Source organism: Ailuropoda melanoleuca, chromosome 16 (genome assembly GCF_002007445.2).
Source record: "Ailuropoda melanoleuca isolate Jingjing chromosome 16, ASM200744v2, whole genome shotgun sequence".
Lineage (NCBI taxonomy): Eukaryota > Metazoa > Chordata > Mammalia > Carnivora > Ursidae > Ailuropoda > Ailuropoda melanoleuca.
The window spans coordinates 90,952,621-90,977,807 of NC_048233.1; the positions used below are offsets into that span (position 1 = coordinate 90,952,621).

The window sequence follows — 25,187 nt, forward strand, 5'->3', positions numbered from 1 at the left end:
CTCTCGCTGGCTGTCTCTGTCTCTGTCAAATAAATAAAATCTTAAAAAAAAAAAAAACAAACCAGTACTAATGACAATCCTTAAACAGAAATTATGAATCTAATAAATGAAGTTATAAGCCAGTAGCTCTTGTGTTAAACTTATACTCATTTTTAAAAAGATTTTATCTTTTTACGTTTTTAGTTATTCATTCATTTAAGTAATCTTTACACCCCATGTGGGGCTCGAACTCACGACCCCAAGATCAAGAATCCAGTGCCCTACGGACTGAGCCAGGCAGGTGCCCCAAGCTTCACACTCATTTAAAAATAATTATTAGTCTTTTCTTAAAGAGCAGTTTTAGGGTTCCAGAAAAATGCAGCCGCGAGTACAGACAATAGGTACACAGGCCCAGCCTCCCCTACTCCCACCGCTGGTCCAGCCTTTCCAGCGGAGTCCGCGGCTCCAGCTCCGGGGCGCGTCCGCCTGTCCGGCCTCCACCCTCGCCCAGCTCCTCCCGAGCCCGCTTTGGAGGCTCTCCGCCCCCTGCGCCCAGCGCTAAATGGGCCCCGCGATGGTCTCCCCAGCCCGGCCCCACTGCGCCTCGAAGAGCGCGCAGGCAAGGCTCGGAGGCTTTGCACATGCTGTTCCCGCTGCAGGCTCGCCGGGATGTCCCTCCGCCCCCGGGGGCCTCCCTCCCTGACCCCCGCGGGCCCGCGCGTCCGCGCCCCGGAGCAGCGCTCTCCTCCCCCACCCCCCAGCCAGCCAAGGGGCGCCGACGCGGCGATGGGGGCGGGCGGCCGGCCGGGGCGACAGCTGGGTGGGTGGCCCTGACCTTCCAGGTGGATCGATGAGGGGCGGCCCGCCCGCCCGGCTCCCGGGGGCTATAAAGGGGCCACGCGGGGCTCGGGCGGTGGCAGCAGCGCTCAGCACCCCCGGCGCGCCCACCATGGCCATCCCGCCCCTGCCGCTGCTGTTGCTGCTGCCGCTGCTGCTCCGGGGTTCTGCCGCGCTCCCCGCGCCCCCCAGGTGAGCCCGCGGGTCTCCCGCGACCCAGGCCCGCTCCTCGGACCCCCCCCCCCCCCNCCCCCCCCCCCCCGCCTCGCCTGGCACTGAAACGGCCCGCGGTCCCGCCATCCCTTCCCCAGGGCCCCACGGCACTCGGACGGGACGTTCACCAGCGAGCTCAGCCGCCTGCGGGACAGCGCACGGCTGCAGCGGCTGCTCCAGGGCCTGGTGGGCAAGCGCAGGTGAGGACCTGCGGGCGCTGCCTCTGAGAGCGGGGGACACCTGCGGGCTCTGGGGGCCCTCCACCTCCAGGACTAACTCTGACTTGGGGTTGGGGGGCAGCGAGCAGGACACAGAGAACAGCACCAGCTGGACCAAGCCGGCTGAGGGCCGCCTCTGCCCGCACTGGCCGGACACGCCCACCCTGCAGGCCTGGTGAGCACCACCCCTGCCTCGGGGGCCAGCTCCTGCCCCACACCCGCCCTGTAGTCCTGGGGGCACCCTGGGTGAGTGGCAGGAACGGACGCGGCAGGGGGCCAGGGGTCTGGGAAGGTGAAACTGCCTGTGACAGAGGAGGCCCAGTTTCCCCCAGGTGGGCAGCGGCCTGCAGCCCCTAACCTGGCTGTCTCCACAGGATGCCCCTGAGGGACCCCCTGGATCAGGCCTGGTCTCCCCAGCTGCCTCCTGGATCCGGGTCTGGGACCTCGTTTTCAGAGCCAGCCAGCCCTGCTGTGGAGGGGACACAGAGGAGGCCCTGAGGAAGAAGGAACTTCCCGCCGGCTGCCACTGCAAGGGCCGCAGAGTGGAGCCTGGAGGGGGTGGGGAGGAGGGGGGGCTGCACGTGTCACCAATAAAGGAGGAATTCAGACCCTGGCCCCGTGAGCTCACTCTGCGCCATCTCCCAGGGCAGGGCTGTCAGAATGCAGGAGGGCCCTGACCATGGCTCCTGGGACTGTGGCCACACCCAGCTGCCCTTTAAACCTGGGAAGCCAGTGGGGCGCCTCACCTCCCTTATCTCTCCGGTCCCGTTGACCGAGCTCCCCAGAGACCCATCTGCATCCCTGCATCGGCAAACACGCGGGGGCTCTGGGTGGACGGGTGGGTGGGGGGTACAGGATGTCTGGCCCAGAGGCCACGTGTCCTGTCGGTGTGCGGAGCAGGTGGGGGGGGGGAAGTTAGGGGGCAAGGAGGCTCGAGCAGGAAGTGGTGACGGGCCGGGTGTCTCCCGGGGGGCCCAGGTGTCCCCTCCAGAGAGGATGGAAGCTATGTCTCGGCTCCTGCTCCAGGCTATGTGGTCTCAAATGGCTCCACCGCTCTGAGCCTGTGGAATGGGGATGGTGATGATACCCCAAGGGGAGCTGGGGTCTCCGGAAGCCACGCAGGCACCACCCACACACGCGCCAATGCCAGGAGCCTGGGGCGGGCGGGCAGAGCAGCCAAGCAAAGGCCTAGAGGGGGAAGGGCCACAGCCCCCATTGTCACAGCAGCCCCTCCCTCCTGTCCCCGGCCAGTGGCCTCTCCCCCGCTTCTGCTGAGGGCTTGGGGGGGCCATTGGAGTAGGGCAGGTGGGGGCCTAGGCTGACGAGCCTTGCCAGGAACCCCTCTGTCAACCACCAGAACCCATAGGGACCTCGGTTCCCCCCAGGAGCTCTCAACAGCCCCCTGAAGCACAGCCACCCCATCTCTGCGGCCCGGCCCACCCCACACCCTTGGAGGAAACTGGTTTGTTTCCAGGAAAGGCAGGGTGACCCCAGGACACAAACAGCCTTTTCCTTGCAGACAGACCTAGATGGTTGGTGTGGGGAGAGGAGGTGGACCTGGAGCGGACACCTGGAGGGAACACCTGGGGCCTGAACCTTGCTCTAAGATGATTCTGGCAGAAGAGGCCAGCAGAGGGGCAGCCGGGGTTGGGGGGTGGGTGGGTACAGCAAACACAGAAGCCAGGGCTGAGCCCCTGCCCCAGTCCCCACCCCCGTCCCCTCAGCCCCTGCCCCAGCTTCTGCCTGCCCAGCCACGCCCCACAGCCTCATCCCCAGGCCCAGGGTGCCCTGAGCACCTTCCGTTCGTGCCTCCGTGTCTGAGACCTGAGTGGCCGTGGGCCCCCGCCTGTGGCGCAGCTCTGGTGGGGAACCGCCAGGTCTCCCCCTCCCGGCAGTAGGCTAGGCCTGGCCAGGCGGCCGGCGGGAGCCCCCTTGGTGGAGGCCGTGGCTGGTAAAAGATCATAACGTGGGGCGGTGCCCGGCAGGGGCGAAGGTCGCCCGGGCTGAGACGCCACCACCAGCGGCAGCCAGCTGCTCAGAGGGCCCGGCCGGCGGACGGCCGCCGAGATGGGGGCTTGGGCCCTGCTGCTGCCACTGCTCATGGCCACGGCCCAGGCCCAGGGTACCCACGGGGCAGGGGCGGCGGGCAGGGCGGCAGGCGGCCGGGCGCCGGCAGGGCACTGACCCGCCCTCTCCAACTCTCCAGTCTGCTCTGTGAGCAACGCCATCTTCGAAGTCCAGGAGAACACGAATCCGAGCGGGCCCCTGACGGACATCGATGTCCCTGCGGGCCAGCAGGTGACCCTCGGACCGTCGTCCACCCCCTACGCGTTTCGGATCCAGGGGACTCAGCTGTTTCTCAACATCACTCCCGACTACGAGGTACAGACGGCAGGCCTGGGCGGGGCACCCACGGGGGCTGCCGGGCGGCTCACCTTCCCAGGACCTGCGCGGCCACCCGCACCCCTCCCAGGACAAGGGCGTTCCAGGGGTCCCGGGGCTTCTGTGCCCCCCAGGCAACGACTGACCCCTCTTGGGCCCCAAGGCGGGTAGGGCTGTGGGGGGATGGAGCTGCCTGGGCCCCCAAGGCCCTCTGGACTTAGCACGGATCCTGGGGACCCTGTCTGCCTGTCTCCTCACTTGTGACGTGGGGATGGCGTGGTGTGGTCACCTGGGCAGGTGATCCCCGACACCCGTCTGCCCCCTCAGGAGAACACAATGCTGGAGGCGCACCTGGAGTGCAGGAGTGGTAGCACCGTGGTGAGTACCCCAAACCCCCTGGCTCCCATGTTGCCATCCTCAGCCTGTGATGTCAGCACACTCCAGGCTCGGACCTCTGTGCCCGGCTTGGCCTGGTCCAGGGCCACTCCCTGGTGACACCACCTTGTGGTATGTTTTCAAGCGTCCCTCCTGCGTTGGCGCCCACACTTCCTCCAGCCCAGACTCTGCCCTGAGACGCAGACCCCCAGCAGAGACCCCCAACCCCAGACCCCCTGACATGGAAGGCACCTCAGCCTGCCAGTTCCCTCTCCCACGTCTCTGTCAGCAAGTCTGTGGGCTCTGCCTCAAGCTGGACTCCAAACCAACCAGAGCCTGGGCCACCAGCATCTCCTTTCTGGAAACTTCCAACTGGCAGCTGGTCGGCTCACTCCGCTCTTGGCCTTGGCCAGTCCACTCTTAGTGTGGCACAACGCTGTGATCGAGCAAGGGGACACCCCCGGCTGCTTTCTCACTCAGAGTCGGGGCCAAATGGATTGTGCGGTGGGCAAGCCAGGTGCCCGGACCCCGACCCAACCCCGACCTAGAGCCCTTTCCGCAGATGTGCCCCTGCCTCCCCCTCTCACTGTCTCGTGTCTTCACTCCACCTTCTCAGAGAGGCACTGACCACTCTGCGCTAAGCTGCGAGCCCAGCCCCCACGCTCCTGCCAGCTCGGCCTCCTGTGCTCGGAGCCTGTGGGCGCCCACGGATGGCACAGCACACGGCCCAAGGAGATCTCAGGATGAGTCTCTAAAAGATAGGGACCCTTCTTAACACCACGGCACTGTGGCCACCTGCAACAGGGGACCCCCAGTATCAGGGGATACCTGATGTCCCCCCTTCCCCACAGTCCAGACAGCCCAGCACAGCCCACCTACTGGGGCCAGCTGCTCCTTCCCCTACGCGCCTCCCTGCCTCCCCCCTTCCTTCTCCCCTTTCTACACTGCTTGTTAATTCAAGTAAGGCCTACCCCCAACACGGGGCTCGAACTCACAACCCAAGGTCAGAGTCGCCTCCTCCCACTGAGCCAGCTGGCCGCCCCTCTTAAGCCTCTTTCAATCTATGGGTTCTCCTTTCTCTCTTCCTTTTTCTTTGAGAATTATTTTCGAAGCAGTTCGACTGTTTTACCGCTGTTCTCATGTGGGATTTTGCGGGGCGCCCCACCCCCGCCCAGCACCTGTGCTGGTTTCCTCCAGGGCGCCGGGCGCCTGCCGTGAGCGCTGCGGGAGTGCCGTCCGGAGTGCGTCTGCTGCGGTCTGTCTGTAGTTCCCGCAGAGCAGAGCGGGGGCCCTGGGCAGGGGGCTCTGTCCGAGCACTGCGCCCCAGGCCGTCCGCAAGCACCCTGCTGAGCCACGCCGACCCCGCAGGTGACCCAGCTGAGAGTGTTCGTGTTTGTGCTGGACATCAACGACAACCCGCCCACGTTCCCCTTTGAAGTCAAGGTGGAGAATATCCCTGAGGTGAGCAGAGGAGCCAGGGGCGAGGGGCCAGGGGCTTGGCCGCAGGGCTCCGTCCATGGGGGTCAAGGGCGTAGCCAGATCACTCCCCCTGCATCCCCCAGGACACTAAAGTGAACACCACAGTCATCCCTGGGACGGAACTGGAGGCCCAGGACCTCGACAAGGACGACATACTGTTCTACACCCTCCAGGAGGTGACCCCGGTCAGTGACGCCTACACCGGCTCCAAACCCTCCCTTCGGCCAGTCCCCCTCTGTGTCCTCCCAGCGTCCCAAGCTGAGTCCCAGCCCCTCCTCCCAGGGCGCCAGTAACTTCTTCTCCTTGGTGGGTACCAACCTGCCCGCTCTGCGGCTGGACCGGACACTGGACTTCCACACGTGGCAGAGCATGACCTTCCGGCTGCTGGTGCGGGTGAGTAGGCCCGGAGCTCAGGCCCCCACCCGAGCTGCCCCCAGCCCCGGACCCCCAGGCCTGATCCAGCCCGGCTCCGCGATTGCAGGACACACAGGGGGAGAATGTGGAGCCCAGCCACACGGCCACGGCCACCCTGGTCCTGGAGGTGCAGCCTGCTGACCTTCGCCCCCCCTGGTTCCTGCCCTGTGCCTATTCAGATCCTTACGTCTGCATCAACGCCGAGTACCGTGAGGCTGTCCCCACGGGGCACAAACTGGTACTGGGGGCAGGGAGGGGCCAGATGGGCATCAGGGACGAGGCCTGGGTGCCATGGGGCCAAATTTGGTTGTGATTTTCACATGAACGTTGCTTCGAAGCCAATCCCACCCAAGCACATGGTGGTGAGTGGGAACAAGCCCTCCGAGCGTAGAGGGGGCGCACAGGTGTGGCTGATCTGGGGCAGGGCCCAGCAGCGCCTTGGGGACCCAGCGAAGTGGGCTGAGGGTGGCGGCATGAAGGGCCACGGTGGTGCTCCAGGGGGCAGCTGCCTCTCTGACCAGCTGACGTCCTTGCTCTGACCCGAGAGGCCCATGGAGGCACCGGGAGACCGCGGCGCCTGGACACGGGCTCCAGGGCCTCCTGCCCTACTGAGCGGCCTGAGTCCAGACTCCGCGTGACCTCTCCCTGTCCCGCGTGTGTGCTGGCTCTTGAAACGCCTGTCATTCAGATCAATCAGATGTCTTGGAGCAAATTAACTCAGTAGCCACGGATCCCAAGGGGTGTGGTGGGCAATCGTGTGAGGGACGACTTCCCCTTGAGGGGAGCGGGAGGGTGGCTGGCGTCACACCAGCCCCACGGTGTCTCCTCCTGTCCTTGTCCCTGCAGCCAGCTTCCCTCATCCTACGTCCTGGGCCCATCCACGCCGTGGACGGGGATCGGGGCATCAACCAGCGTATCCTCTACAGCATTATGAGGGGTGAGTGCAGGCCAGACCCCTGCTTCTCTCCCCATCCTGCACACCCTCCCCACCTTGGCCTGAGGAAACCCCAGGGGACTTGCCATGTGGGCAGAGCCAGCAGGGACCCTAGCCCTCAGGTCACTGGAGGGAGCAAGAGGCCAAGCCTTCCCACCATCCTTGCAGGACAAGAAGATGGCACATTTGCCATTGACACTGACTCGGGCAACCTCACCATGACCAGAAGTGTCCCCAGCCCAGAGACCTTCACTCTGCTGGTCAAGGTGGGTTCCCTGGCCAGGCCTCCATGGCCCTTCCTGAGCCTCATTCAGGCTGTAGAACTTGTCCTTCAAGGACCCGTGGGTCACTGAGGCCTCCCCCACCCCAGGGCGAGCAGGCAGACCACGCCCGCTACTCGGTGACCTGGGTCACAATTGAGGCCCGAAATGCCACCGGGAGCCCGCCCCACTTCCCCGAGAGCCGGTACCACGGGACTGTGGCACGAGGCTCTGGAGCAGGCGTGGAGGTCAAAGACGCCACCGCCCCCGCCCAGCCTCTGAGGATCTGGGCCCAGGACCCTGACTTTCCGGTAGGCACCAGCCCCACTGTGGGTGGGTCGGGGGGTCACGGGGGCAGCCCGGGCCCGGGACTCACTGGGCCGTGTCCAGGACCTCAACTCTGCCATCACGTACCGCATCACCAATAACACCAACTTCCGGATGGACGGCGAGACCGTGCTGACCACCGCCCTGCTGGCCGATGTGGGGGTCTTCTATGCAGAGGTAAGGGCAGGGGGGCATCGCCAAGGGGCCGGGTTAAGGCGGGGCCTGCGAGGGACAAGCCCCCTTTCTGCTCCAGGTCGAGGCCAATAACACAGTGACCGCAGGCACAGCAACCACAGTGGTGGAGATACAGGTGCTGGAGCGGGAAGAGCCCACCCCCACAGGTGAGCCTCGGCCGGACGCACCGCAGGTGACAGCTCAGGAAAGGCTTCCTGCCAGGGCGGTGGCTTCCCTGGGGCAGGCACGCTGGCGGCAGAGGCAAGCCCGAGTCCTGTCCCTGGCCCTCAGGTCCCTCAGCACCCCCAGAGACCCCCACATCCCCAGAGACTGGAGGAACAACCAGGCCCTCAAGCAGCACCACTTCGGAAGCCCCCAGGCCCCCGGCGCCCTCTCAGGGATCCTCTACGACCAGCTCTGGGGGGGGCACTGGCCCACATCCCCCCTCAAGCACAACTCTGAGGCCACCTGCCTCATCGACGCCCGGGGGGTCCCCCAGTGTGGGAACCAGCACCTTCCTCCCATCAGCCTCGCCCAGTGGGGGCTCGACAGAGACGCTGAACCCAGGAACCTCTCAGACGATGACCCCTGGGCCCAGCAGGACCCCACAGCCCTCAGGTAGCACCTCCCATTTGCCCCAGAGTCGCCCTTCCGCCCCCTGACTCATACTCTAGGTGGGCCTGGGAGTCACCCCGGGGGGGCCCAGCCTGACCACACTGACCATGAAATCCCAGGGGGGTCTGCTCTGGTCTGGGCAGAGACAGGTTCTGGGGGCCCAGACAAGGTAAACTGGGGAAGGTGTATGGAGGATGGGGCAGGTGCCAGATATGGGGTCCGGGGGGCCCTACGATTCCAGGCCCTTGTCTCCACCGGCCCCAGCACGGCCTTCATGGCCCTTCCTATGGTGCTGGACCCCTGCCTTGCACGGGGAGCTGGTGGGCACCGACCCCCTTCTCCCCTCCCTCCCTTCAGCAGCCTGGCCTCCCCAAGGGCCCCTGGGAACGCACAGCTCCTTGGCTGGGGCGGAGTGATGCTATTCCCCAGAACCTCAGCTTGTTGTCAGGGCGCCCAGAGCCTGGTGCAGGTGGGCACGGGAAGTGCTTGGGGCGCTGACGGTAAGCTGGCGGTGGTGTTGCTGGCAGGGCCACCCCAGACCGGAGGAGGCAGCACTTCGGGGGACGGCGAGCCCGGAGTCAGCCAAGCTGAGGACCGGCGCTTCTCTGTCGTGGACATGGCGGCCCTGGGCGGGGTGCTGGGCGCACTGCTGCTTCTGGCTCTCATTGCCCTCCTCATCCTGGTCCACAAGCACTACGGCCAACGGCTCAAGTGTTGCTCTGGGAAAGATCTGGTGAGGCCCTAGAGGGGTGGGGGGCCAGGACTGGAGAGGGGCAGATGGAGAGGGAGAGACGGGGGTAGGCAGGTGAGAACAGTGCCAAGGACAGATGGAGAGGGAGACAGAGAAGGGGCAGGAGGGGGAGCAGAGGTGAGGAAAGACGGGGTGTAGACATCACAGTCCGCAAAATGGGGAGGAGGCCAAAAGAGGCAGAGAGAAAGGAAGGACTAGCCTGGATCCTTGTCTCTGGGGAGGGCACCAGGGGTGGGGGTCCCAGACCAGGCCGGGGGTCCTGGTTGATGCCCTAGCTGTCCCTGTCCCCTCCCCAGGAGAGCCAGCCCCTCAGCTTTGACGACCAGGCCTTCGTTGCCCCCCAAGAGGCCAACTGGGCGCCGGCTCCCCACTCCTCACCCGGCCCCACTCGGGCTGCAGCTCCGGAGCCCCCGGAGCCTGCGCCCCCAGAGCCCCCCAGCACCGCGGCCCCTCGCCCAGCCTCAGAGTCCCCTGAGGTGGCCCGCGATGGAGACGGCCCGGCAGCAGTGAGGTCCATCCTGACCAAGGAGCGGCGGCCTGAGGGCGGCTACAAGGCCGTGTGGTTCGGGGAGGACATCGGCGCTGAGGCGGACGTGGTGGTTCTGAACACGCCCGCCTCGGACGCGGCCCGCACCGCCGACTCCGGCAGCGAGGCCAGCAGCGACGAGGACGCGGACGAGGATCCCCACGCCGACGTGCCGGGCGCCGGCTCCACCTACGTCTAGCTGGGCTCCTCGGCTCCTCGGCTCCTCGGCTCCTCGGCTCCTCGGCTCCTCGGCTCCTCGGCTCCTCGGCTCCTCGGCTCCCCGCCTCCTCGGCTCCTCGGCTCCTCGGCTCCCCGCCTCCTCGCCTCCTCGGCTCCCCGCCTCCCCAGCGGGCCGGACCTGAGGCCGGCCGCTCGCCCCCACGCCACCGCGCACAATAAAGCGACAATTTCCAAGCTCTGCTGCGCGCGAGTCGGTGGCCGGGAAGCGCAGCGCTCCCCCCACCCCGCCCCCAGCAGCTGCCGGCCGTGGGAGGTGACGGTGTGGCCCATCCCCCACCCCCGTCCCCGGGTCCGCTGCGGGCCGCGCCGGGTGCGCGCTGGGACCTCCCCCTGCCCCTGCCGGGAGCGCAGCGCCACTTCCCGTAAACCACCTGCTGCGCCCGCCGGCCGCGGGGCTTCCCAGGCTAGTGCCAGCTGTTGGGGAGAAGTTCCTCTCCTGGTCTAGCCATGGCCGGGCGGAGGAGGGGCACCCTGCACTAAGGATTCCTCACCTCCCCACCTGACATGGAGATTCTTGGCCTGGGGGAAACGGAGGCGCCACTCTCAGGAACACTCATTTTGGAGAGCAGGTTCCCTGGAGACCTTCCAGGGGGTTACAGCCAGTGGGCCTGTGAGGTCGTGTGGGGGCAGTAAACACCCAGTGGTCGGTGGGAAGAGGCACCTGGCCTGTGACCTGTGCCTTGGTGCAAGGGCTCGCCCGAGTGACAGGACCTGGGAGTGGCGGCTGCAGGTCATGGGCCAGGCTGGCAAGGTGGGTGGGGCCGGTTGGCCAGGGCCAGGGCCAGGGCCGTGAGGGGAACCAGAGCCACAGAGTAGGGGATGGAGCCCCCTCTTCTGGCTTCCTCAGTGGAGGACCGCAGGCAGGACTTCCTCCCAGACCGCCACCACACTGTCCCTTGCAGGTCATCAGTGTTTTTCCTAATGAAAAGGCAGCACAAATTCCTTTCCAAATGTCTTATCCTCAGGGGTACATGAGTATTCTTGTCTGAACAATTCTCATTAAGATTCCAAAGGCCACGGTGGGGTGGGGGCGCCTGGTTGGCTAAGTCGTTACCCAGTGGACTCACTCTGGATTTCTGCTTGGGTCATGGGGTCATGATCTCAGGCCCTGGCATGCAGCCAGGGTAGGGCTCCACAGTCGGCAGGGGGTCCACGTGGAGACCCTCTCCCTCTGCTCACCTGCTCACAAGCTCTCTAATAAATAAATCTTAAAAAAAAAATCCCAATGGGGTGCTGAGCTGGTTCACTCGGTTGAGCACCCCACTCTTGATCTCAGCTCGGGTCTTGATGGTGAGATCCACAGGTTGGGCTCACTCTGGGCGTGGAGCCTACTTAGAAAAAAGAAAAAGAAAAAGAATCCAAATGGTAGGGCTGCCACTTGCCCCGCGCCCTCGTCCATGACCCACTTTCCTGGAAAAAAGAAGAGCCTGGTTTTGTGAGGGGTCTTCAGCTTACCCCACTGCCTCTCCACCCCCATTAGTTGCCAGTGGCCCCCTGCCCTGACCCTGCATGTGCAGGGGGTGCTCCTTGAGGGAGAGGAGTGACTGGACCCCACAGGACCGGCCACTCCTGCCACCCCTGCACGACCCCCGCGGGTACCCAGGAACCTGAGCGGGGGGCCTGGGGAACTCGTCCTTCTCCCAACACACACGGGAACCGGCAGCCAGAGCACGTGACTTCCTCGGCTGCACCTGCAGCTCCGCCGGGTGGCCCGCCCCCCGCCCGCCCCCGGCGCGTCCCCATAAAAGCGCTTGCTCCCGGCCTCTCGGGGACAGGAACCTTCCCGCCAGGACAGCCCAGCACGCAGGTACTCGGAGCCCCTGGCCCGCGTGAAGCGCGAGAGCGGTGCAGCACAGGGCGGTGACCGGGTGGGTCGTTCCGGGAGTCGGGGCGGGATGGAGGGGTGGGGGTTGCCCCGCCGACAGAGCCCTCACCTCCCGGCTTAGGGCTTAGGTTTCGCTTTCCCGGCGCGCGCGGTTTCGCTTTCCCGGCGCCCCGGGCACGCCCCAGCCAGCGGCCGATCTGGTGCTGTCTCCGCAGGGCCCCGCCAGCGCCCTCCCGCCCGGGTCTGGGCGCTGGCTCAACACCTGTGACTTCCCTTGTGCGCCCGCACATTGTGGTCACAGCGGTGCCAGGGCTGCGCAGAGCCTCACACGTCGGCAACGTCGTGGCCATCATCCCTCCGCCGCGGCTGTGGTCCGGTTACCTGTGACAGCGGGGCCACGCACGAGCGGCGCTTCCCACCTGTAGTGACTCCTGTGCGCGGGGCGTGACCCCCCCACCCCGCCGAGGGCCCACCTGCCTCTCCACGCCAGTGCTTTGCAGGGAGCGATGGCCGAGGCTCCTGAGAGGTGAGCGCCCGTCCCGCCACCCGGGTGCGCGGCCACACCACCTGGCCGCCCGCACCCTGACCCGGCCGGTCGCCCCACCCGCAGGGGCCCCCCGCGCCTGCTGTTCGGAGACTGGCTTCTGGGGGAGGTCAGCAGCGGCCGATACGAAGGCCTGCGGTGGCTGGACGCAGCCCGCACGCGGTTCCGCGTGCCCTGGAAGCACTTCGCGCGGAAGGACCTGGGAGAGGCGGATTCACGCATCTTCAAGGTGGGACCCTCGCCCAGTCGGTGGGAGAGGGCCGGCCCCGGCCCTGTCCCTGCCCCCAGGCTCACACCTTCTATCCCTCTCCCCAGGCTTGGGCTGTCGCGCGCGGCAGGTGGCCGCCCAGCAGCGGCGGCGGCGGTGACCAGTTGGCCCTTGAGGGCACACTCCGCGCCAGCTGGAAAACCAACTTCCGCTGTGCGCTACGCAGCACGCAGCGTTTCGTGATGCTGCAAGACAACTCGGGGGACCCCAATGACCCGCATAAAGTGTACGGGCTCAGCTCCAAGCTGGGGTGGAGAGGTGAGGCGCCCCAGGGGAGGGCAGAGACATGGTGCTGTGGGGGCGCAGGGACTCTGCTCTGTCCTGGAGACAGCCTCTGGAGCAGATTCGTGCTTTCAGAAACTGGCCTGAAGAGGCTGGTGCCGGGCTGTTGGGGGCGGGGGGGAAGCTGATTTGGCCTGCTGGGCTTAATGGTGGGGAGTACATACCCAAATGCCCCACTCCAGTCTCATCCCACACTCCCCCCATCCCAATTCTCCCTCAGAAGGTGCGGGCATTCACCAGGGGGAGGAGAAGGCCCTTGAAGATGCCCTGCCCTCGATGGTAAGATTGTTCTGCCCTCCTCTTCCCAGGTGGGGCTGCCACTTCTCACTGGGGCTGGGGAGCTGCTTACGCTGGCCCTCTCTTTCCCCGCAGGGTGGGTTCCCTAGGCCATGCCTGGCAGGGGACGCTGGTGAGAGCCCAGGGCTCGGGCTGAGAACCTGAGCCCTGTGCCCCAAGCCCCCTCTTTGGCCCAGCTGGCAACGCTGGGGACCTCTTGCTCCAGGCTCTACAGCAGAGCTGCCTGGAGGACCATCTGCTGGAAGCTGCATGGGGGGCGGAGTCAGCCCCCCCAGAGGCTCCTGGTGAGAGGCTGTGTCGGATGGGGGTGCTCGGCCTTGCAGAGCTCCATGCCAGGGGGGAGGAGGGGTGGGAGTGAGGAGGATATGCAGTGGGGATGGAGCCAGCCACAGCTGGGCCCACAGAGCTGTTCCCAACCGTCATTCTCCTCCTCAGGCCCAGAGCTCCCGGACACAGAGCCGTCCCTGCCAAGGGCAGGAGAGCTGGCCCCCATGCACCAGGCCCAGGTGACAGGTGAGAGGAGCGGGGGGGGGGTGGTGAGTGAGTGAGTGAGGGGCTGGGGGACCAGGTGCCAGCTCCAGCCTTCCTCCCCAGATGCAGCCCTGGAGCCCTGCCCCCCAGTGGCAGGGGAGCAGATCCTGGCCAGGCCTGGCCGCGCCCCGCCGGCAGCCCAGGCAGAGCCCAGCCTCAGGGCCCTGGATGTGACCATCACGTACAAGGGCCGCACCGTGCTGCAGGAGACGGTGTGGCATCCCAGCTTCGTGCTCCTGTACGGGCCCCCGAGCCCAGCCGCCACGGCCACGGCGTCCCAGCACGTGGCCTTCCCGAGCCCGGCCGAGCTCCCTGACCAGAAGCAGCTGCACTACACCGAGAAGCTGCTGCAGCACGTGGCCCCTGGCCTGCAGCTGGAGTTGCGGGGGCACGGGCTGTGGGCCCGGCGCCTGGGCAAATGCAAGGTCTACTGGGAGGTGGGCGGGCCCCTGGGCTCTGCCAGCCCCTCCACACCCCCCCGCCTGCTGCAAAGGAACCAGGACACCCCGATCTTCGACTTCGGCACCTTCTTCCGAGGTCAGTGATGCATGTGACGTGGGGCCGTGCGGTCCCCACTGTCCCGTCCTGCTGGGCCCTGCTCACCGCAGTCCTATCCTGCAGAGATGATGGAGTTCCGGGCTCGCCGGCGTCGGGGCTCCCCACACTACACCATCTACCTGGGCTTTGGGCAGGACCTGTCAGCTGGGAGGCCCAAGGAGAAGAGCCTGGTCCTGGTGAAGGTGAGGCATAGGGTCCTGGGGGCAAGGCTGCATGCAGCCCCCGTCCGGCCTGATGACACCCTCCCCACAGCTGGAGCCACGGCTGTGCCGGGCGCACCTGGAGTGCGTGCAGCGAGAAGGGGTGTCCTCCCTGGACAGCAGCAGCCTCGGCCTCTGCCTGTCCAGCTCCAACAGCCTCTACGAAGACCTGGAGCACTTCCTCATGGAGGTGGAGCAGCCGGCCTGAGGGCCAGACCTCTCTCTTCAAGCCAATAAAAAGGACTCGAGACTCATTGCTGGTGTCCTGACCAGGGGCGGGCTCAGGGTCGGGGCTGGAGCTCAGAAGGGGCACCACAGACTTCCTGGGAGCCCACAAGACCTACAGGCCCAGGAAGGGAGGTGACCAGCCCTGCACCCACCCACTCTCCACTGTCTTCACACTGAAGAAACAGGCCACACACTTTGGAGCCAACAAACTCTACTTAAAAGAATACAAAATGCTCTGGGGACAGCAGATGTTTGCTCTCGCAGGTGTGGTGGGGAGAGGGGCACCAGGAATGGCCAACTCTGTGCCGTGTGCAGGCGCCCCCCCCCGCCCCCCAAATCCACTAACACTGCACTCTGCCTCGTGGGAGGCGGCAAACGTGAGCGTTGTTTACAGAGAATAACAGAAAAGTGAGGAACGGCCTTCCCTTGTTACTCTAGAAAATAAAATCAGGCCATCCGTGAGAAGGCTCAAGGAGCTCCTTCCACCCCCAGCCTCCTGCTGATCACCAAAGGCTTCGCCTTTCAAGTACTGAGTCAATCAAGAAGTTTCTAAAGATAATCCATTTTTGATAAATTAGAACACAATGGAAACAGTGTGTATCTATAATATACATATAAAAAAGTCCAGTTTTAAACTGTGAGCAGGACAGGTGCACAGACCATACGTGATCACGGGAACCCTGAATACAGGAGTGCTGGCTGGGTGTCCTCAGGTTTCTGCTACTGCCACTCCCAACAGAACCACTCGGGGACGGGGGCCGGTGCGCCCGGCCTCAGCTCTCGGTGCCCTGGGCAGGCGCCTCCTCGCCGGCCTCGGCCCTCCGGTGCCGGCGCATGTGTCTGTACTTGTCCACATAGGCCTTGACCAGGTTGCCCACCTTCACGGGGTTGATCTCTCCGCTCTTGCTGTGGCATATCTGGGGGCGTGGGGGAGAGGCACAAATGACCCGGACGTCCACGGGGTGCCCATCACAAGGCACACAGCACGACACACATCCCCCCGCTGGGTCCGCCTCCCACGGCAGCTGGGGACGTGTGGCCAGCGTGCCACGGATCAGGCCCTGATGCCCTGGGCCTGAGAACCGTCCAGCTCCCGGGCTCTTGCTTTCCCACTTGCAAGCGTTACGTACCTTCTGTTACTAGCCCACTCAACGAGTGACGGGGACGCAGTCCGTCCCCTCACAAACTCCGACGCTCACTCGCCCCGCGCGTCCACGCGCTCCCGTGACGGGAGGACGGCAGTGGCCTCTGGCTGCACCGCCCTGGGCCGGCACCTAGAGTCTGGGTCACCGGGACGCGGCACGGACCACCCGCCCGCACGCACCTTCTGCACGGCCTTGCGAAGGATGTCCTTGTACTCCTCCTTGGTCACCTCCCTCTTCTGGTAGAAGGGCTTGATGGCCAGCTTCACCTCCTCCACCGCCCGCTCCTGCACCTGCAGCTTCTTCATGTACTGGGGGCAAGCGTGTGTCACCGCCCTGCCTGGGGGCCACGGCCCGCCCCACGGGAGGGGGCCCGACTCACCTCCTCGTTCCTGGCCTTCTCTGCGGCAGGCCTGGGAGCGGCCGTCCTCTCCTCGGAGTTGCTGGCGCCAGCGGCGTGACAGGCCGGCTCAGCGGCTGCGGTCAGGGCGGTGGGCGCTGGGGCCGGGCTCTGCGGGACCCCGCAGCTCGCCAGGGGAAGGCTCCCCTGCAGGATAAACTGGACCGTGGGCCGGCTGGCTGCTGCGTACGGCGGGAGGCTCACGGGCAGAGCTGGGGCGGGAGGCAGGTTGGGGGTATAAACCTGGACAGAAAGGCAGATGGCTCAGGGCAGCACTCCCACCCCCGCAGCAGGAAGAGCCCCGGCCAGAGAGGGAAGTCCTCAGCCCCAGCCCGGCACAGCCCGTGTGGCCTGGCGCCAGACCACATCCCTCCACCCAGGCACCCACCTGAGAAGGCTCAGTGTCGGGGAAGCCAGACCCTGGGAGTGCATAACCAGGCGGAGGGAGCTCAGAGGATGCCTGCTGGAACCCCACCGAGGGGCCCATGTCTTCTGTTTCCCAGACCCCTTCCTGGGGCTTCTGGGGCCGGTGAAGCGGCATCCCTGAGGGCCAACATAGGGGAGGTGGGTGCTCTGTGGCCACCCTGGGCCAGAAGCTGCTTCCTGGCTGGAAAATTCCAGAAAAGCATCCCAGCAGCAAGGACCACAGGCCAGGCTGCAGCCACCTCCCTGCCTCATGGCCTACGCTGCCCGAGTGACCGAAGAGGTCCCTGTGCAATCCCCCCCCCACACACACACCAGTGGCCACTCGGAGCCATCCTCCCACGCTGCCCCGGTCCACCCCCGGGAGTGCCCGCGGGAACACCCTACTCACGCAGGCCTCGGTCTTCGGCAGGGGCACCACTCTCTGCCTCCTGGAGGTTCCAGGTGACTCTCTTCACCAGGGCTTTAGCCCGCAGCAAGGGGGTCTGAGAGGGGCCTTCCTCCTTCTCCACGGGCACCCCGCCCCCAGGCTGGCTCCCCAGGGTGCTGGGCAGCACGGCAGCCCCAGCTGTGTCCTGCTGGAGTGGGGGCTTCTCCTCGGGGCCCGGAGCCTGGGGCAGGGGCTGTGCGGCATCTTCACCGTGGATCAACGACACCTCCCGCCTGATGACAGCCACAGCCAGGCTGGTGTCCTGCGGCCCGCTGGCCAGGGGCACGGGAGGGTTGGGCAGGAAGGCTCGCTCTGGGGAGGAGTCTGTGCTCTCCGGGGAGGGTGGGGAACTCATGTCATCCAGCTGCATGAAGAAGGCTTCGCTGGAAAAATCCTCGAAGACGTGCCCCGCCTCGACAGAGTCGCCATAATCAAGGTCCTCGGGTGGACACTCCGCTGGTGCCTCTGGAACCGCCTTGTGGGCCTCGGCCCCCGCCGGGGCGGCGTCTGCACCCACTGAGGCCAGTACTGAGGCCGGTGGCCTGGCTGGCTGCTCCCTGTCAGGCTTCTGCTCCTCCTGGGGAGCCGGCGCCAACTTCTTCTCTGGGGAGCGAGGCCTCGGCCGCTTCTCATGGGATCGAGGGCGCTGATGCTCCCGGGACCTACGCTCTGTGCTTGGCGACCTTGACCTACGCTTCCTCCTCTCATGGGAACCCCACCTGGCTCGGGGCTGCTCCCAGCTCCTCTCCCGCGGGCTCTTCTCCCGCGGGCTCTTCTCCCGCGGGTGCCGGTGCCTCCGGCCTCTCTCCAGGCTGCTGGGGGGTGAGCACTCCCTCCCCCGAGACCTGGACCCTGACCGCCTCCGCTTCCTCCTCCTGCTCTCCCTGCGTTCGTGGGAGGAGCTGCCGGGGCTGCCTGAGCGGGACCTGGACCGCCGCCGGCCATGGCCCCAGGAGTCCCTCTTCCGCCTCCTGCCCTCATCCTTCGCCTTCTTCCGCTTGGCTCGCTCGTGGCTGCTGGAGTGGTTGCTGGAAGACCTCCGGCCCCGGGACTTGGTCTGCTGCCTCTTGGGGTGGTCCTCACCCACTGGTGGTGACGCCGACCGTGAGCTCCTGTCCCCAGAGCGGGAACCTGAGCGGGAGCCCGAGCGGGTCCTCCTGTGCTCCCTGGCAGTGGCCCGCTTCCTCTTGGCTTTCTTCCTGCCACGGGAGCTGGACGTGGAGCGAGAGCGGGATGGGGACCTCAGCTCCACGATCCTGTGGGCGGTCGTCTGCGGTGCGTCCGGGCTGGGCAGGGCCTCTGGCTCTGCTACAGTCACACAGGTCACCGTCCGCTCCTCGGAGCCAAAGAAGGTACTGCAGGGCAGCTGGTCCTTGTCTTCCCAAGGCTCCGGTGGGGACAGCCTCTGTGCCCGGGAGGCTGAGCCCTGGCCCTCGGCAGCCTCTTTGCCCAGCCCCTCGCACTCCAGGTCGGAGGCCCCCTCGGCAGCCCCCGCGCCCTGGAGCTCGAGACCGCTGGAGGAAGGCCCCCGAGGGGGCTCGGGCTCCGTCGCAAAGACAGTCTCCACCGTGTAGGAGGTGACACAGCGCACAGTCTGCAACGTTGGGGCCTTTGGGCTGTTGATGGAGATGGTGCGTGTGATCTCAGAGGGCAGGAGGCCAGAGCCCAGGCGCTCAGGGCTGCTGCCAGCAGAACTGGAGTCGGAGCCTGTGGGGTCAAAGGGGTCGTAGATCTCACTCTTGAGCTGTTTGGTCTTCCTGATGGAGAACAGGGGCGAAGGGTTCTCTTTCCTTTGCACCTTATTGTCGACAGGCCGGAACGTGTTACAAAAGCCAGGGTTGGAGAGTCTGCCGGAATGTGCCGTGTTCCCGGGAATATTGATCCTGAAGCTCTCGAAGGTCGAGCTGACACCCTTCCCCTTTGAGGGTCCCAGCGAGGCAGGGGACTGGGAGCCACCCCCTGAATGCGGGCCAGGCTCTTGTGGGCCCCTGCTGCTGGGCTCGCCCTCTGCTCGGGCACCATGGCCAGGCTGCCCAGGGCCCTCCCTGCCCGTGAGCCGGCTGATGCAGGAGCTGGGGATCTCAGCACGCTGCTCGCTGGTGGGGGCCACATCCCCCCGTCTGCTGCCGCTGTCCTCCCTCCTGACCTTTGGTATCCTCGGTAGCTCAGAGATGTCGGGCCTCCTGGGAGCTGGCTTCAGGGCCTGGCCCAGCAGCACACCGGCAGATGGCAAGTGAGAACAGCTACCAGTGGTCTTTGAGGACGCAGAGCTGGGAGGCAGAGTGTGCTGGCCGTCACCATCACATCGGGGCTTGTCCCTCTGCTTTAAGCCAGGCCCGCACACGCCTGACAGGTTCTGAGTGTGACCGGACGGAGGGGTCACTGACGAGTCCAGTCTCACAGTCGCCCCTGCCGTGAGCGCGGGGACACGGGAGGGTGCTGGCCCGCCATGACAGCTCAGCCCCACACTCTGCAGCCCACTTCCTGAGTGTGGCGCTCCGGGCTGCAGGCAGGCCCCAGGCCCAGGGAGCTTCCCTGCTTGGGACAAGCCTCCTGTGCTCCCGCCTGTGCTCCGAGGGAAGGAAACAGGTGCTGAAAGACAAGAGGGCAAGTGGCCATCAGTCCCTGTCGCCCCCTTTATGAAGCGCAGTCTATCGTCTCACTCAGATAACAATGGCTTTCTCCTAAAAGCTGTGCTTTTAAACGCCTATTCCCGGGGCGTCTGGGGGGCTCAGTTGGTGAAGCGTCTGCCTCCAGCTCAGGTCATGATCCTACGGTCCTGGGATCGAGCCCTGTGTCGGGCTGGGGCTCCTGCTTCTCCCTCTGCCTCTGCCCCCCTGGCTCGTGCGCCTGCTCTCTCAAATAAATAAATAAATGCCTATTTCCACTTGCTCCGAGCTAGGCCTCTGTGCACCTGGGGGCCCGGGGACAGCACCTGGGGCTCACTTGCCACTGTGGGTACTTTCTCTTGTGTTTCACAGTTGTGCTCTGTGGCCACAGAAAGTGCCCCTGCCAGTTACAGATGCTTGTCACAAAGCGGGGGCCAGGAGGGGCACAGCCCGCCCCATCCTCCATGGCCGGGCACCCCCCACCACAGAAACCTTCCAGGGCCTGGATACGCGGGGATGGGCTGCACAGGGGCTGGTTCCATGGCTCTGTGAGAACACACACCAGCCACGTTACGGCCATGGAGGGTCTGTGGGCTGGCCCCGAAACCCCGTCGTCACCTAAACCATCAGCCTGTAAACTCCGTTCAAAAAGGCACGTAGAATTAATGGAGCAGAACTGAGAAAACTGCGCCCCTTCACGTCCATCTTGAGCCGAGAAGGCACATCAGTCCCCCAACTGTCTCATCTGCTCGCTCAGAAACAGGGAGAACCGGTGGGTCACATGACCCCCACAGCTTCCCAGAGTGTCAAGGCAGAGAGGGTGTCCCCGCGGACACTGCTGGGCTTTGTGCAGCAGCCACCTCACCTGCTCTCTTGGCGCTGAGGGAGCCGTCCCGGTGGATGGTGACGTCCGCGCCATTCATCATCAGGAGGGTCTGGCCCGACAGGATGCTCCCCACCAGGTCTGGGACGGGCGCCTCGTCCACTTCTGGCTCAGGTGCCGTAGCAGGAACACCCCTCCTACAGGTGCAGACCCACTGCTGCCTCCCCAAGCCCAAGACCCTCGAGCCAGGTGCCCCCCAACTCCCCGGTGCCCCCCAGGTCCTGGCTGCCGTACGCAGAAGAGGCTGCCTGCTGGGCCCCCCGATGTGGAGCACATCAGACCACCCAGCAGCTCTGACAACAGAAAAGCAGGCTGTTTGGAGGCGAAACCATCTGATGCTTCTGATCCCCACTGCCACCAACAGCAAGGCTGTTAACCAGTGTCACTGGGTTGCTGGTTTGTTTGATGGTGAAACAGAAGGAAACAATCCAGCCACGGGGCGGCAGCGCCAACAGCAGCTCCGTGGCAGAGGGGGGCAGGGGCGGCCTAAGCACACGTGGCTACTCGCCCCCAGCTGGCACCCGGCAGACCGTGGCCCGCCACTCTATCCTCATGCCCTCGACTGCAGCACTTCCTCCCGGGCCAGGCGGAGCGCCAGGCCAATCTGGAGCCCCACTGGCCCCACCCCAGGACCACGGTCCCTGCCAGCACACACCTGGAGAGCCCCATGGCCACGGGCCTGGCCACAGGCCGGTGAGAACGCAGCGCTGACTGGGACAGAACCCTCCGCTTGGCGCTCAAAGGGGAAGCAGGGTTCGCGGACTGCTCTTCACTGCTGGCGAGAACACACGGGACAAAAGAACGGTGACCCCACACAGAAGGCCCAGGGAGACCCCCAGCCCCTCCTCAACTGCACACATGGCAGCACCTGTGCCCCCACACTGAACATGGGACCCATGGAGTGGCTTCCTGTTGGCAAGTGCCCAAGCCTCTGAATGGGCACAGGGCAGGTGGGGCACACGTGCAAGATAGACCTTTCTCCACGTGAGCAGATGAGAACGTATAGAGCTCTACACACCACCTACGTGAGTCTGAAAAGGAGTCAGGAATCGTCACCCTCATGGTACAAACGCAAAATCTGAGGCCACTGCCGACGAAGAAAGGAGGGAGGTCCCCCTGCAGTTACCTGTCAAAGGGGTCCAGCTCATAGGGATCTCCAAAGAGCGACAGAGAGGCCACTCCGATGTCTGCACGCATCAGCCCCAGAGAGGGGTCTGCTGGCTTGTGCACAGACGGGATGCAGGCTCCGCGGGCTGGACCCCGGAGGCCCAGCGTCCGTGCGATGCGGGAGCGAGCTGTGGCTTCATCCTGAACCGAAGTCCCAAAGGGAAAGGAATGATGAGCAAGACGGGAGCTAAAGGCTCCAGAAACACCACGCAGCAGGCTGAGTAAATGCCACACCGGAGCCCAAGGGCTTCACGTGTGTAACGGTAACTGTTACGCCAACAGAGCTAGCGAACACATCCCAATGTCCCCCATCTACACACCGCAGAAGCACCTGCAGGAAACGGGCACACCCGCTGCAGGCCGTGTTCGATTCTGAGCACAAATTCACAAGCAGCAGGACCAACCACCCAGGTGATGACTGACTTGACACCTGCGGAGGGGTGCTGAGGGGACCCGCAGGTGTGCCACCAGCGCCCACGTGTGGCCATCTCTCCAGGAATTCCGCCAGAATAAACCACCAAAGCAGAGGCTCACATACTCCATGTAAAACGGAAGCATAGGCTTCCATAAGCGTAAACTCTACGCATTTACATTCATCAGGCAATGGCAACAATTTTGGGTATAAATTCACATGTGGATGCGGCAAACACCTGAACGATGGCCACAACTGAGCTCTTTATGTTTCACGCATTAACGTGCTTTCAGCATCCCTCCCCGGAGCTGCAGTGAGGACAACACTTTGGAGCAGGGACACGCGACACGGGCTGCACACACACAAGGAGGGGCCCCACGCTGAAAACCTGGTAGCCAGAGAACTGGAGGATGAGGAACAGCCTCAAGTGGGCAGTGCTCATAGGTGACCCACTCCAGTACCTCTGGCAGGACAAGACCACTCGGGCTGAAAACCCAGTCGCACGCCCCAGCTGGCATCCCTCTCTCGACTCTCCCCCACCCCCCCAGCTCCCAGTGGGCTCCCACACGCCAGCTAACAACCCGCTCGCCTCCCTGACAAGCTGGTGGCCATGGCCCTGCTGCCTCCACGCCCTCTGGCCTGCCTGACCCTCTGCACCCCGCGGGGCCCACCCCTCGGATGTCAGGAGTCATACACAACCCCTCAAGACATCCCGCTCCAAAGGGTCCTGGAAAATCTCTTGTCCCAGCCCCATCTTCAATGTGTGCTGCAGAAATGTTCATTTTCATCAGGGGATCTCTAAGTCAATACAGAACAAGGAGGCTTTTCCTGTGCATCCCACCACCTAGCTGCACAAGGGAACTGACCCGCGCAGTGGGAACACTACCCTCCAAGGCTACCTTTGACTTCTTCCCTTTTCTCTTCTTCACGCGACCCTGGCGTCTCTTAGACCCCGTCCCGGAGCTCCTGCTTTTCACAGACGATCTAGACTGCGTCTTCCTTCTTCCCGACACTTTCTTCCGTCTTCCTACAAAAAGCACTTTGAGAGTCTGTGCTTTCCTGTGTGCCCTGCGGCCCCCCGCCCAGCCCGTGGGCGTCCCCCCAAGGATGCACCATACAACTGGTACACAGACAACTGTGTGCACTGGCTTGGGGAGAAATAAGCCATAATTGAAAAAACAGTGTTTCCCCACGGAGGAGCGAGAGAGGGAAGGAAGGCAGTGCAGAGAAACATGCACATCCAACTTTTATCACCAGTAAATATTTCACATCGTTATGTAACAGAATGAAATGAAAAACCAACCAACCAACCCTGATGGTCCAGAGTAAAATGAAACAAATGGCCCCAGGCGTGTGTTCACTTGATCTAACCACAGAGGACCCCCCAACAGACTGGAAAACTAGAGGACCTACCACGCAACTCTAGGGACAGGTCCTAAAGATTAAACCGCACAAACACCGGGGCTCAGCCCTGGTCAGTCACCGCAGGGACGCTACCATGGGCTCAAGGGGGGCCCTCATTCCGTGACGCTCCAACACCCCCTGGAAACCCACAGGGGCTTCAGCGTGGAAGGAGCGGATTGCATGGAGACGGAGCGATTGGCCCTCGTGACGTATGCCATTAACACATCACACGTATCTACATCCGTGAGTTCTGAACGCGGCTGACAACCCGAAGTGAGCTCTGCGCAGGGTGCTACCTGCACCTCGGTGCTTCTGAGAAGCAAACCAAGGCCTGGATCTTCGTTGTCCCCAAACCCCGCAGGACCGGGAAGCAGCCGGCGCGGGAGGAAAGCCTCTCCTCGCCTTCCTCCGTGAGGTCACGGGGCTGAGCGTGGAGCACCACAAGCAGGCAGGCAACTTGCAAACACAGATCCAAACAAGAGTCCCGGCTGAAGCCGAGGGACCTTGGGCTCCGCTGACAGGCTGCAGGCGGGTGAGCACGGCCCGTGGGCCGCCAGACTGGGAGGGGCGCGGACGGCCACCTAGCTCCCTCCATGGTCAAGAGCAGAGACACTCACCAGGCACAGCCCCCAGTGCAGCATGGATCTTGTTTAGTCTGGATTCAAATAAACTAGGGTTTAAAATTCTACCACATTTATGACACAATCAGAACCTTCGACACTGACAACGCTATTTCACGGCGTAAGGAATCACCGTTCACCTTCTCAGGTGGCACAAGGGCACTGCGCTTCAGTTGAAAGAAAAAAAGACTGTGTCTTTCAGAAACATAAGATATCTCCAGGTAAAACGACGATGACATGAAGGGTCTGCTTCCAAATAGGGCGGGAGAGAGCAGGTGAGGGTGTAGGAGTGAAGTGAGGCCGGGCCACAGGACGGCTGAGTGAGGACTCACTATTCGATTCTCCCTATGCCTCCAAAGGGTTGACAGAAGTCTGTAAAAACAAAAAATTCACCCGCAAAGCCAAAACAAAACAAAACAAAAAACCAAAAAAGAACCCAAAACCAAAAACCACCAGGCAAAATGAAGTCAATAAAGCATAAGCAAGGACAGAAGCACCATTCTCAGCTGCATGAGCACAGGTAATGGGGGTGCGGCCTGTCCTTAGTGGGGTACGCGCTGGGGACAAAAGGAAACCCTTCTGGTCCCGCCTCGAACCACAGCGCTGGCAAGACCTGAAGGTGTTATTCTTTTTTTTTTTTTTCTTAAAGATTTTATTTATTTATTTGACAGAGAGACAGCCAGCGAGAGAGGGAACACAAGCAGGGGGAGTGGGAGAGGAAGAAGCAGGCTCAGCAGAGGAGCCTGATGTGGGGCTCGATCCCATAACGCCGGGATCACGCCCTGAGCCGAAGGCAGATGCTTAACGACTGCGCCACCCGGGCGCCCCTGAAGGTGTTATTCTGAGGCCGTTCTCTGGGGGACGGAGACGGGGTGAGCAGCAGGCGGGACGAGCTAGCACTGAAACGTGGGACTTCTGACACGAGAAACTAGAGATGCAGATGGGAAACGAGAGGTAAAACCTTTATAACCTTCACGTGAAGTGAACACTGGCATGGTGGATTTCCCAGCTCTGCCCCACCCTTGGCAGAGAACACGCAGAGCGTGGTCGCTCCGCATTTCCACAAGCGACAGAGCTGGACAGCACTGGGTCTCGGCCCCGGCAGTGGGGAACACAGGGCATGGCAGGGCATGTCACACAGAGCCCACGGTCACAACACAGGCCCACAGGCACAGCGCAGACAAACACCAATCATCCCCAGGCCTGGGGAGGACGTACAGCACTCGGCTCTCGTGCTGCT

The 25,187-nt window shown here is 64.0% G+C and overlaps 4 protein-coding genes across 9 annotated transcripts in view; 3 read left to right on the forward strand and 1 right to left on the reverse strand.

Moving 5' to 3' along the window:
• The first annotated feature begins 247 nt into the window (after positions 1-247).
• Positions 248-2,807, forward strand: SCT (secretin). The gene is made up of 4 exons (XM_034646599.1): positions 248-1,008; positions 1,128-1,229; positions 1,330-1,422; positions 1,622-2,807. The coding sequence occupies exons 1-4, from the start codon at positions 830-832 to the stop codon at positions 1,743-1,745; spliced, it is 498 nt and encodes a 165-aa protein (XP_034502490.1). The 5' UTR covers positions 248-829; the 3' UTR covers positions 1,746-2,807.
• Positions 2,808-3,025: 218 nt separating this feature from the next.
• CDHR5 (cadherin related family member 5) lies at positions 3,026-9,758 on the forward strand. Its single transcript, XM_034646597.1, has 15 exons — positions 3,026-3,369; positions 3,454-3,629; positions 3,957-4,007; positions 5,373-5,465; positions 5,567-5,668; positions 5,766-5,876; positions 5,965-6,135; positions 6,744-6,834; positions 7,000-7,097; positions 7,202-7,402; positions 7,482-7,595; positions 7,672-7,759; positions 8,121-8,210; positions 8,735-8,940; positions 9,255-9,758. Exons 1-15 carry the CDS (start codon positions 3,315-3,317, stop codon positions 9,681-9,683), a joined length of 2,076 nt encoding a protein of 691 aa, XP_034502488.1. The 5' UTR covers positions 3,026-3,314; the 3' UTR covers positions 9,684-9,758.
• Positions 9,759-11,392: 1,634 nt separating this feature from the next.
• On the forward strand, positions 11,393-14,483 carry IRF7 (interferon regulatory factor 7). Its single transcript, XM_034646598.1, is given in 11 exon segments — positions 11,393-11,531; positions 11,765-12,075; positions 12,160-12,322; positions 12,409-12,619; positions 12,864-12,922; positions 13,016-13,075; positions 13,077-13,224; positions 13,376-13,453; positions 13,535-14,008; positions 14,093-14,211; positions 14,282-14,483. Coding segments are annotated over 10 exon segments (1,488 nt in total). The 5' UTR covers positions 11,393-11,531; positions 11,765-12,055; the 3' UTR covers positions 14,438-14,483.
• A 517-nt stretch (positions 14,484-15,000) lies between these two features.
• The window catches only part of PHRF1 (PHD and ring finger domains 1), a 29,645-nt gene continuing 19,458 nt past the window's right edge, over positions 15,001-25,187 (reverse strand). For 4 of the 6 annotated variants that reach the window (XM_034646592.1, XM_034646593.1, XM_034646595.1 and 1 more), the window contains 9 exons: positions 22,823-22,950; positions 21,471-21,652; positions 21,000-21,119; positions 20,327-20,481; positions 16,814-19,444; positions 16,388-16,542; positions 15,982-16,242; positions 15,782-15,910; positions 15,001-15,374 (listed from right to left, as the gene is read on the reverse strand). In XM_034646592.1, coding sequence (XP_034502483.1) covers positions 15,231-15,374; positions 15,782-15,910; positions 15,982-16,242; positions 16,388-16,542; positions 16,814-19,444; positions 20,327-20,481; positions 21,000-21,119; positions 21,471-21,652; positions 22,823-22,950 — 3,905 coding nt within the window. In that variant the 3' untranslated portion in view covers positions 15,001-15,230. The remainder of the gene's footprint in view (positions 15,375-15,781; positions 15,911-15,981; positions 16,243-16,387; positions 16,543-16,813; positions 19,445-20,326; positions 20,482-20,999; positions 21,120-21,470; positions 21,653-22,822; positions 22,951-25,187) is intronic. The other 2 variants (XM_034646596.1, XM_034646594.1) reach the window with 1 other exon arrangement.